We start from the raw sequence: 13,117 nt of genomic DNA on the forward strand, positions 1-13,117 counted from the left end.
GATAGAGATATGAGTTCTTGCATCTTGTCAGAAATTAGAAAAGGGGATTATTTATTGCCTTATATGATACATCAGTCAGAAGTGAAAGCAGGGCCATAAATGTAATTTTTCCATACAGTCCGTCCACTTTATGAGATTGTCTTAGGAAAGGTGTAGACTCAGCCAGCGGGCAAAGTTTACAACTTAAAAAGAATGAAACAATGTCTTTTTCAATGTGAAAACTGAAGAGGAAGTGATGAATTCTAGAGGATCACAGAATGCTCAGAAATGAAAAAGATGAGGTTAGTTTCTCTTGAGCAGTATTATGTAAAAATACCAAAGGTCTTAAATTTTCCAAATAAAACTGGCAAGCAAATAAGGCCCTGGAGACTATCAGTACCATAGATTAAGAAATTAATTTTTCATATTTATTTATAAATAAAGCTGCAGAATCCCATGAATAATTGACAGTAAAATTTTCACACATTAAAGAATAACCCAAAGAAAAATTTGGGGAACGAAAAAATTGAAGTGGTCCAACAATAGAAGGCTGTTAAATAAATGACAGTCCATTCATAAAATGGGTACTCTGCTGCCATTCTCAAAGTGTTCTTGAAGAATATCAAGGAGAGAAAAAGGGTTAACATACTGTAAAATGAAAAGTGAGGTTACAAACTGATATATTCTATATGATCTCTATTTTAGAAAAAAATATGTACATAGGAAAAAAAGACTGGAAGAACATATACAAAAGTACTAAATAAAGTTACCTCTACCAGTGAGAATTTAATGTCTTCACCTTTTTTTCCCAAATGAAAAGGGGATAAGGGAAAATACTTATTATTAAAAAAAGTCAATGATCTGATCTTTGTTCAATCTTTTTAATAAAGACAAAAGGAAAAATAAATATATTTAGTATTATCATTAACAATTATTTTTCTTTTAGTTATAAAATAAGTTTGTCAATTTAGTTTACTTCTATTTTTGTCAATTCACACAAGAGCAATGTATTTTTTTGAAAAATTTAATGACATAAATTTTTATCCAAGGTTGTAGTCTTCCATGCAGTCTTCTTTACATCATCGCGTCTAGAAAATGAACTTCATATGCTTGATTCCATAAGTTTTAAAGAAAACCATGATAATGAGTGCCCACAATCCCAGAATAAAACCCCCAGGAGGATGCCAATCTTTCGGCTTCGGTTTCTGCAAAATAAAGACGACATGATAAATTTAACAATGGGTGAATAATTCAACAATGGGCAAAGCCAATACTGATTAAAAATAGAATTTCACAAGTTGTGTTTTAAGGGGGGGTGGTAATTTACCCACATTAAATGTATTGGGATAGCAACAATGGTAAAGACATCAAGACAAATATCTCCAAGTGGTTCTTACAAAGATCAGTTTCATATGTTTTATTCTCTCAAAGGGGCCGTCCCTGACTACCCTAACCAACTCTCTCTCTTTACCCAAGTTATTCAGTAGCCTACCAGTCTTCACTTTGAATTTACATATTCATTAATTTGTTTTTATCTGTCTCTATTAGACTATAGCTATATGAGGGTCATCTTGTTACATTCCCTCCACATCCTTGCACAATAGGAGACATTCGTACATTATACTGAGCAAATTAGTGGAAAAACAAAAGCTACCCAATTCCATTTATTCAGACATTCAAAAAAATACTTGTTTGGGGGCCAGTTCCTTTGGTCATGTTACCGCCCTGAGGTAGAACGCGCCACACTCCATTCTGTCTATTCAAAACTCACTAACTCAAATGTCAACTCCTCCAGATCTTCCCAGCTGATATATTCTTTTCTTTGAATCTGTAGTTACTTCTACTTTTACTTCCATCTACTTTTTAGTTATCTTTATTGCTTATCAATCTGAAAACTACCAGGGGGTGAAGTCTGGCTGAGTCCATTTTATATCCTGTTCTCCAGTTCCTACCCCTGGACACTCAGCCAAGGGTCTTGTACAGTTCTTTGCCCAGCAAGGAAAGGCATACTAGCTAGTCTTCTCACATGTTGTCATTTCAAAAGCTACATTATGGCCCTGAAATTGGAGGTCTGTGACTATGATCTCTTTATAAGTCCTACTTCCTAAATTACCGGCCAAGATTATAAGGTTATGATAAAATAATTGTATTTTAGAGTAGAGTGAACAGAAACTATGTTCTGAAATTTGCTTTAGTCATCATGTAAACTAGATGCAAGAAAAATTCATAAATCTCTTAGATGAATCTGCATCTATAATTTGTTTTTCCTTTATATAACCAGGACATCTAATGCTCTTCCCTTAATCCTCAACTCAAACAAAGAAGAGAGAGAAAGTGAGAAGAAAGCTCAAAAAATAAAACAAATCAAGTAAAATGGACCACACTTCATCAGTAAAAGCCATGTCAGTAATATACATTCACTGCCACATTGTAGTTACTTATGTTTATTATCTATGCCTTAAAATATTACATAGTTACCTAACATATAAAATATTATATTCACTAACAAAATTCCAAAGAATATTTTGATAAAATGAAATTCTATTTTCAGTTAATTTCATTAATTGAGAAGTTAATCTAGAGAAATGCCAGATTGTCAATTAGATGCTCTTTCTGCATATTTTTCCTTTTCATCTAAAATTCTCCTCCCTTAGCATCAGTAATATTTTGGCCAAGTTTTTACTCCACTTCTCTAGCCATTCCTTTACAGTCTTCTTTGATCCTTAAATGCTACTGTTCTCTAGAGCTCTGCTTTCAGCCAATTACTCTCTCCTTTTCTATAATATCTCTGGGTGACACCTGTACTCTGATTTCAACCTCTATCAACAGGCTTATGACTCCCAAATTTATGTCACTAACCTGGAACTTTACATTAAACCCTAGATTCATGTATAATTAACAGATATCTCCACCTGGATATTCCAAAGGGATCACAAATTTTGCTATAGCCAACACTAAACTCATTCCTGACCCCTTTAACCAATTCTTTTCCTTTCTGGTTCTCCATTTCTCCATCACCATGTTGCCCAAGTGAAAAACCTGGAAGCCATTCTTAGTTCCCTCATCTCTCAGACCTTCTCATTTCAATGAGTTAATTCTTATATCTGTCCTTTATAAGTTTTCTATTGTCAGTGTCACTTAATTCTATTCTTATCATTTCTTATCGGAATTACTGAAATAGTTTGCTAACTAGTTTCTCTTCTTCCAAGGTGTCCTCTCTTTTCCATCTATCAACCATATTACTGTTAGACATATCTATCTAAAATGCAAATATATATATGTATATGTGTACACACATATGTGTGTGTGTGTGTGTATCCCTCATATGTATGTATTGTTTGCCTTAAGCACACATTGTTTTTATAATTTAAAAAAATTAATTTAAAAATCAGGGTGTGGTGTGGTTGGTTCAAAGAGCATGGTATCTAGAATCAACTGTCTTGGGTTCAAACTTTAGATTTAATACTTAAAGCCCATGTTTCCTACCAAGCCACTTCTCTACTCCGAATTTCTGAATCTTTGAAATGGGCATAGTAACACAAACTTCCTAGAAATGAATGAATGCACAATTATTGCAATGATATGTTTTTGAAAAGTTAGTCTATAACTACTCATTCCTACCTAGAAAAGTGATGATGTGAAACTCAAAGTACTTTTTAGATGACTTTCATTTGTGTTTGCCAGTTATGAGGAACGATGTTTGAAAAAATCTGATTTTAATTATTTTAATTTGTATAACATTCACCAATTCAAAATTAACTTGTCAGCCTAACAGGAAAGAAATCTGCCTAATGTTTTCATCTGGATCATAATGCTAGAGTTTTAGGAATTTTTAAGGAAATGTTTGAACCGAACTGACAATACTGTGTACAGTGGTTACATTATTTACAGCCAGACTCTGATAAAGCTATCCAAGAGAAATACCTACTATACTGTCTCCTAAAGGTAAATTTCATGAAAGTTCTTTGCCACATCCCCACCCCCCTCCACTTTAAGAGCTGCAGTGATGCTCACTTCTAGCTCTCTCTTATAGTCTTCCTGGAAACAGACTGACTCCACTTGTCACTATGCCAAGAACTGCTCTCAAGGAAACAAAGTAAGGGAATCTAGAGACTAACTCCCCTAGTTTCCCTCTAGCCTTCTTCCTCCCAACTGCAATCCAGATCTAAAGTCTAGTTCCTTTCCTTTTGAAGTTGGCAATTAGTGTTAATCAGCTGTTCCCTCCCCTTCTAGAGAAATGAACATCTCCCAGGATCTTGATGCATCCTACCCATGGTAAATTTGCAAAGCAATTAATCTAATCTAAGCTATTAAAATGATTTGTTTTTAACTATCCTTTTATTTTTAACAGAAAGTTGGCCATAATTTTTCCTTAACCATTATTTATTTTTTCTGTGATAAGAATTCCCATTATTAACATTATTAGTTAATATTGCTCTGGAATTTCCAGCCAATCTAGATGTAACATTTAGGAAGGAAGAGAAGCAAATTTTCATTATTTGCAAATAGTATGATTAGATAGCTACAAACTTTACAAAACTGACATAATTACTGAGACTAAAGAACTCAGATTTGAGATAACTATAGGGAAAAAAAATGCAAAACCCTTCCAATACGCCAGTAAAAATGGGTGGAAAATCTAATAGGAAAAAAAATTACATTCATGATAGCAATAAAAAAAATAAAATAACTAATAATACCCATAGTGTGAGATGTAAGGTAAACAACCTGTATTATTCTATAGAAAGGGGTAAACAGTCCAGAATATCAAAATGAATATGGTAAAGCCAATCTATAATGTTGTTCTGATGCAAAATAGATCAATGAAACAGAATAGAAATTAGGCAATCAGCCCAGCATCCAAAAAGATTTAGTGTACACTAAAATTTACAATGGGCAAAAAAATATTCTTATTGGTACTCTAATGATGGATTAACATTTGAAAAAAATCAGTTTTGTTTCTAACCTAACACTATAAACTAAATACACTTTACATGTTTTGGAATTAGATGTTAAAATATTATCTGGAAAAATGGTTTAAATTATTTTTGTAAAGTAGCACCTAGGGACCCATCATAATGGTAGCTATAGTAAGAGTACTAGGGAAGAGCAGTTACAAAAGAACTCATGTGGAGAGCAGAACCCATAAATGCAAGTAAGTGCCAACAAGGTGAGAAGACTGTCAGGTAGGCGGCTACTTGGAAAGGACTTGAGGGAGCTGGCCCTTGAACAAGGTGTCATAATTGGGCTTATGGAGAGGAGGGATGGCACCCAAGCAGTGGCACATGGAACAAAGTCATGGTGATGAGAAAAGTCAGGCACTGGAAAAAGGGTGATGCTCTAGCCTGGCGGAGGGGAAGAAGGTGATGAAAGCTTCGCAGGATAGAGATGTGCATCTGCTTTGTTGACTGCAGAAACCCTGTTGAAAGAAGTAGCAAGTATGGGAATAGCCAATGAGAGGGCCAGAGAGAGTCATTCTGTGAATGTCCAGTTGTTGTTGGGATTTGAGACAATGTGAAGGCTCTGAGAACTTGAGCTAGCACCCACTAGAGGTGAACAGGGTAAAAAGGAGATAAAATGTAAGATAATTTGCATAATAAAGAGATTTATAAAGTCTAAAAGCAATGAATGAAAATAAGGTGGAGAGTTTTTTAAAACATTTTTTGAAAATCTGTATTTTGCAAAGTGTATAAATCAACGTAAAAGGCAAATAAATGAGAAAACATGACAGACAGGGGGATGAATTTAGCATATGAAATGTTCCAAAAATCAGTAAGAAAAGACACAAGGATTTATCAATAAATGGGACAGGAAAATGAAAAATTTCACAAAAAAATAAATTACAAATGACTAACTATTGAAAAATACGATTTTCTTGATCATAAAAACAAATTTTAAAAATATATTAACTATTTCTTTCTCTTTTTAAAATTAAACTGGTAAATGTTAATAAGGATAGTTTACTTTACAGGAAAGTAATCTATTAACATGTTCAGAAATCTTTAAAATGTTCATTATCTTTTCAATCCTAGGATCTGTTACACTCTTAACTAGGATCTATATTAAGGAACTCAGAAATGCTGACAAAGATTTTATACAAAGATTTTTTTCTCAGTGTTATTTACACTTAAAGAAAAAAAAAGAAACAACATATATAAATAATATGGGAAATATTGCACATCCACATAATTAAAGTCATAAAAATGTTTTCAAGCAATTTTAATGATTTGGAAAGATGCTTATACTGTAATAATAGAAAAATAAAAGCAAGATGAAAATTAAGTATAAAATATGATCTTCATTTCTATAACAGTATTCAAAGAAAGGAAAAATAATGAAGTTTTAATAGTGTTTCTCTAGGAGAAACAGAATTAGAGGTGATTTTAATTTCTTCTTTATACTTATCTATGTTTTCTATAATGTACATATGTGTGTGTGTGTGTGTGTGTGTGTGTATATATGTATGTATGTCTTTATTTTGGGTGGGCGAGTGGAGAGGAATATACAGGAAAACTCTGTATTAAAATAATAGTCTGCCTAGAAGAATCTACATCTATTCATTTTTTCCAAATTAGAAAATAATACTATGATACTACTTAGTACTTGATATTCCACTTTTTAAAAAAGTAACGTGAATAACATGACAGCAACATAATATAATAAAGTGCTTTTCCAGTATGTATTTAATGACATTCCTTGAGTATAATAATATTGCTATTTTTAAAACAACTGTAGGTAATATTTTAGACATTGTACAATGATTTTACTTACAATCAAATGACAGATTGGTATGATTATTGCATTTTGTAGTACAGCATCTGAAGTAAGCTCATATTAAAGTATAGCTTATAATTTCATTTGTGTTCATATTAGAGCTTCTCTAGCTCTAATTGTACATTGTTAAGGTTCTCTACTGACTGCTGTTAAATACACTTCTCTTTTTTTAACCTTTCACAGTAACAGCTATAATACAAAGGTGAAAAACATAAATAAAGCACTGCAATGTGTCATGAGCAAACACTTAAAAGCTTAAGGGCTAAATACTATTTAAATGCCTAATATCTCAAATTAAAAAGATAGGTAGTTAAGCAACACTGCACTGCCAATTGTGAATAGTCATCAGTCTCCCCTTTGATGTGGCTAAGAGAACATTACCACAGAACTTTAAAATAATTAACAAAGCACAGATCTAAGTATTAAAATTATGGAAAAAGAAACTGAGATTTTCATAATGGTATATGTTTATTGGCAAGCAAATGAAAAATTTCCAAGGCTTCAATAAGATTCTCTTCTTAAAATACAATAAACATATCAGCTCAGTTAAACTATACTTTAAGGAAAGGGAAAAAAACAATCTAATAATTACTTTAGAAAACAGCTATTTATTTTCAACTGTTTAATCAGTGACTGCATATTAGTATTTCCAGTTTTATAGAGAGGATGTTGATCCTCTCTATAAAATATAATTTGTGCTCTTCGAATTATATTAATAGTATAAATCAAACTATTGTCAGCAGAATTCTAAGACAGCCCCCAAGATACCCTCTCCCTGGTATTCTGACCTTGTAAAATCCATTCCTCTTGAGTGTGGATAGGACTTATAAATATGATGAGATATTACTCCTACGACTAGGTTACATTATAAGAGCAAAGATGAAAGGGTTCTGAAGATGTAATGAAGGTCCCTAATCAGCGGACTTTTAGTTACTCAAAAGGGAAATTACCCTAAAGGGAGGGGCTGACCTAATCGGGTGAGCACTTTAAAATAGGGTCTAGATATCAGAGATAGAAGTCAGAGAGAGATCCATCAGAAGCAGATGAGATGCTCTACTGTCAGTCTCACTGAAATATCAAATAGTAACTACGTGCATCTATTAAGAGGTAATCAGAGTTCTGTTTCTGCCAATGTAGCATTACATGCTACAGGAATTGCCTGCCCTTTCTGAACAATTAGATTTTCATGCAAAAGATAAGAAATGATGGTTTTCAGATATTGGACAATTTGCATCTGGTTTTCTGGTTCTTGAAAGAATGGGATAAAATTTGAAAAACTAAACTCATCTTTCAAATGCCCAAGCTTATTGCCTGGGGGCAGTTTCCAAACTTTAGGACAAGGAGGGAAGACTCAAACAGCCTGACAATCTTGTGAAGTTAAGGAGACACAGATTGGAATTCAGGAAATTTGGGGACTAGAATTTGCAGAGTAGACTACTGGAGAGGCGAGTAGCTGCACAGAGACATGGAGCTCCAGAGATCTGCAGAGCGGTCTCCTTGAGTCTCTGGCAAAGTTCTAATTTGTGCATGGATAACAAGAAGCTGGTAGAGAAAGACAAAATATACAAAACATCAAAAGCCACAGGCCAAACAATCACCAGCACTCATACTTTGCAGAGCATTGGGTCACAGTTTATAGTGGGAACTACATCAGAATAATTCAGAGATAGAAGGGTTATCTAAAAAAAAGAGAAAGAAAAGAAGGAAGGAAGGAAGGAAGGAAGGAAGGAAGGAAGGAAGGAAGGAAGGAAGGAAGGAAGGAAGGAAGGAAGGAAGGAAGGAAAGAAAAAAGAGAAAGAAGAAAGAAAGAAAGAAAGAAAGAAAGAAAGAAAGAAAGAAAGAAAGAAAGAAAGAAAGAAAGAAAGAAAGAAAGAAAGAAAGAACAGAAAGAAAGAAAGAAGAAAGAGAGAAAGAAAGAGAGAAAGAAGAAAAAAGAATGAAAAGAAAAGAAAAGGGCTCTAGATCTGCCTAAACAACGTTAAAACAATCCTATAGCGATCAAACTGATCCTGGAATAAAATCTAACAATCAGTACACGAATAAAACAAAAATCCAAAACCAAGCAGCCAACAACAACAACTACAATAACAACAACAGGAATGGAAAAAAGGAAAATGACCCATAGCCAGGAAAAAAATCAATCAAATGAAACAGACCCATAAATGAAAGAGATGATGGATTTAGCAGACAGGGCTCTTAAGACAGCTATAAAATATAGGATGTAAAGGAAAACACGAACATAGGAGGAGAGAGATAGAATATATAAATAAGCCCCATAAATAGGATTCCTAGGGATGAAAAAAAATGACATATGAAATGAAAAATACACTGGATGGAATTAACAGCAGATTGACACTACAGAAGAATTAGCAGAGAACTATTAAGAGAGCAATAGATATTATTCAATATGAAGCATGGAAAGAAAAAGAGTGGAAAAGAATAAACAGAGCCTAAGAAAGCTATGGCATAATACCAAGCAGTATTACATTTGTGCAAGTGGAGTCCCAGGTGGTGAGGGAGAAGAACATCTCAAATAATGACTGAAATTTTTCCAAATTTCATAAAAACTATGAGTCACAAAAATCAACACCAAGCATAAGAGACATAGAGAAACCAGACAGACAAAGGAACATCATAATCAAAACGAATAAAAACAATGATGAAGAGAACATCTTAAAAGCAGTCAGATAAAAAGAGATTTACTTGTTTTTACCGAGCATTGTTCAGCAAACTATAGCAAGAGCCAGCCACATGAGTTTATAAAGTTTGACTGGAATACAGCCACACTCACTCATTTGCATACTGTCTGTTGCTGCTTTCACACTACACCAAAGTTGAGTAGTTGCAACAAAGACTCACATGCCTAAAATACTTACTGTCTGGCCCTTTAAGAAAAAGTAGAGAGATCCTTGCTACAGAGGAACAAAGATAAGAATGATTGAAGATATGCTGTCAGAAACCATGGAGGCCAAAAGACAATGAAAAGACAGCTTTAAAGTACTGAAAAAAACTCAACTATTAACTAGAAATCTCGGGAAAATGTACCAAGTGAAAAAAATCTTTCAAGGATAAAGGTAAAATAAAACATCTTTCAGTAAAACAAAAGCTTTGAGAATTCAACAAACCTATCCTACAGCAAGAAATGTTAAGAGAAGTTCTTCAGGCAGAAAGAAAATTATACCAGATGGAAATGCAGACTTACACCAAGAAATGAGAGGTAAATGATAAGTAGATAAATAATAAAATATTTTTCATTTTAAAATTTCTTTACAAGATAATTCACTGTTAACAGCAAAAATGATAATAATGTATTGTGGGGTTTGTAATATATGTAGAATCAAAACATAAAATGACCGCAGCACAAAGGATGGTAAGAAAAAGTGGAGAATATATCATTATAAAGTTCTTAGGTTATACATGAAATAATATTATTTAATGTAGACTATTTAAATATGCATATTATTAACACTAAAAACAAAGTGGATTCACTAATAAACCAAAAGTGAAGATAAAATGGGATCATATAAAATACTCAATACAAATGAGGCTAGAAGAGAAAAAACTACAAACAGCTGGAGCAAATAGAAAACAAATAGCAATATGGTCAATATAAATCCAATTTAAATACTGATAATTATATTAAGTGAAAGGCTTTTAACACTCCAATTAAAATGTAGATTATCAGGTTGAATAAAAACATAAAACAATGATACTCTGCCTATAAGAAACCTACTTTAAATTTAAGACACAGATGGATTATAAGTAAACACATGGAAAAAGACATACCATTATGGAAAAAGAAAGCTGGGCAGGCTATATTAATTTCAGAACAAAATAAACTTCAGAACAAGGAATATTATAGGGATAAAAAAGAACTTATGCTGACTGATTCTTAAAAAGACATAACAATTCTAAATGTTTATTACCTAAACAGAGCATCAAACACATGAAGCAAAAACTGACAACTGAAAGGAAAAGGTATAATTATATATTTCAGCACAATCTCAGAATAAGTAAAAGATCAGTAATACAGAAAATTTGAACAATGTTAACCAGTGATGTTGATATTTATTTTATTCCACCAAGTAACAACAGATTATAAATTCTTTACATGTATACCATGATAGACCAAATTGTGGTCTATACATAGTCTCAATAAATTTAAAAGAACTAAAAATCACATAGAATATTCCACAGAATGGAATTAAACTAGAAATCAGCAACAGAAAAGATACTTGGAAAAATCTCCAAATATTTGGATATAAAGCAATACATTTCTAAATGACACAAGAAGAAATCACAAGGGAAATTAGAAAATACTTTTAATTGAATGAAAATGAAAATAAATTTCAAAATATGTGGGATACAAATAAAACGTATAGAAATATGTATCCTTTAAATGCTTACATTAGAAAAAACAAATTTATAAAATCACTAATCTAAGATTCTACTTGAAAAAAAATCAGAAAAAGAACAAATGAAATCCAAAGTAAGCAGAAAAAAGAAAATGAAAACGAATGAAATTCAATAAAGGGGGGGAAAAAAAGAGAAAATATCAATTACCAAAATATACTTCTTTGAAAAGTTCAATAAATTGATAAACTTCTAAAATAATTGTTTTTTTTAAAAAAATAAGAAGACTGAAAGAGGGAACATCACTATAAACTATACAGACACTTGAAAGATAATAAGAGAATATAAAAATAATTGTATGGCAATAAATTGGACAAATTATGCCTTAAAAAAAATACAAACTATCATTTTATCCAGTTTTAAGCCAGACAGTAAAGAGAAGAATCTACAAAAATTTCCATATCCCTTACAGATTTGGAAAAGTGAGACTCAGTCTAGAAAGAGCAATGAAATTTCCAGCCAGAGTGCAAAACAAAAGGGATCTGTACTGGTAACAATGCCTAAGGAAGAACCCAAGATTCAAGCAGCAATTGCAGATAATAATGTCTACCACTTTCTAAATGTTTATCTTATGCAATGCATTATTTTAAGAATTTTATTTTTTAAAATATTTTTCCATTTATTTAGGACTTCTTTAAATTTTTCTTTAGTTTTCAAGGTACAGGTCTTGCAAATCTTTGCCAAATTTTTCCCTATTTCACATACTTAATGCTTTATTAAAAATTAAATTTATTGGGTGACATTGGTTAATACGATAATATAGGTTTCAAATGTACATTTCAATAAGACATTATCTATATACTGCATTGTGCGATCACCACCTGAAGTCAAATCTCCTTTCATCATCATATATTTTACCCTTATAGAACCCCCGCCCCCCATCCCCCTGGTAACCACTAAGAATTTTACATGTGTTAACACAGTGCCCTTAAGTTAGCTAACATTATTACCCTATTTTACAGATGAGGAAAAATAACAACTGTTACAAAAGCTACCACTACTATCTAAAATCATGATTATCACTTATGAAGTACTGACCAAAGGCTCCATCCTGTTACAAAAACTTCATATACATTATCAAATTTAATCCTTATAACAGCACTGGGACATAATTATTATTTTAAATATAAGAACACTGATTGAGTAACGAGACGAGTTATAAACTAGAAGCTTTAATAAGTAGTTTTGCTAGGATTCATACGAGGTTTAGTGTGACTTCCAAGTCAGAGCTCTTAACCACTACACAATGCTACTAAACTACAGAATTCCTTACGAAAACAGCTGGCAGGCTGGATTTGATCCTGGGGCCAAGGTTTGCCAACCCATGCTCTAAAGAACTGCTATTGAATGGGTTCAGAATATGCCACCCCAAAATACGCCATTTTGGCATACTGATTATTTTGAACTGAAGGCACTTAAAAAACAGCAGATACAGGAAAGGCTCTCTCCACCTTTCTAACTAAAAAAAAATCATAAAGTTTCCTATGAGAAAGGTCCCCTCCCTCAACCAGAAAGAGAACATTCTCATCACCAGAGACTGAGACTCAGTGCCAAAATGAATCTATACAAACTAACCTATTAAAATAACCTTCGTCTTCCATTAGTTGCCCCCATATATTTCCTTGTCATTTTCCCACAATTTACCACCCCTAGCCCAAGCCCTTTATTGTTTCTTTATTAAAGTATATAAGCTCCCAGTCCTAACTGCTCCTTTGGGTCTTCATTTTCCTTATGAAGACTGCCATGTGCACATAAAATATTAAATAAAATGTGTGTTTTTGTCCTATTAATCTGTCTTGTGTCAGTTTAATTCTCAGGCTCAACCACAAAAGCTAAGAGAGGAGAAGGAAGATTTTCCTCTCCTAATCATATATAGTGGTTTTCAGCCTGTGTTTTTATATTATTCATAATGACCAAAAAATATAAGAATAAAGCACATACTCAAAAGAAG

The 13,117-nt window shown here is 32.6% G+C and overlaps 1 protein-coding gene across 1 annotated transcript in view; it reads right to left on the bottom strand.

Moving 5' to 3' along the window:
* Positions 1 to 687: 687 nt before the first annotated feature.
* PIGK (phosphatidylinositol glycan anchor biosynthesis class K) overlaps positions 688 to 13,117 on the bottom strand; it is a 93,480-nt gene continuing 81,050 nt past the window's right edge. The window contains exon 11 of the mRNA XM_016151056.2: positions 688 to 1,184. Within this exon, the coding sequence (XP_016006542.1) occupies positions 1,068 to 1,184 (117 nt within the window). The 3' untranslated portion in view covers positions 688 to 1,067. The remainder of the gene's footprint in view (positions 1,185 to 13,117) is intronic.

The sequence above is a fragment of the Rousettus aegyptiacus genome, unplaced genomic scaffold, assembly GCF_014176215.1.
Source record: "Rousettus aegyptiacus isolate mRouAeg1 unplaced genomic scaffold, mRouAeg1.p scaffold_m13_p_1, whole genome shotgun sequence".
NCBI lineage: Eukaryota > Metazoa > Chordata > Mammalia > Chiroptera > Pteropodidae > Rousettus > Rousettus aegyptiacus.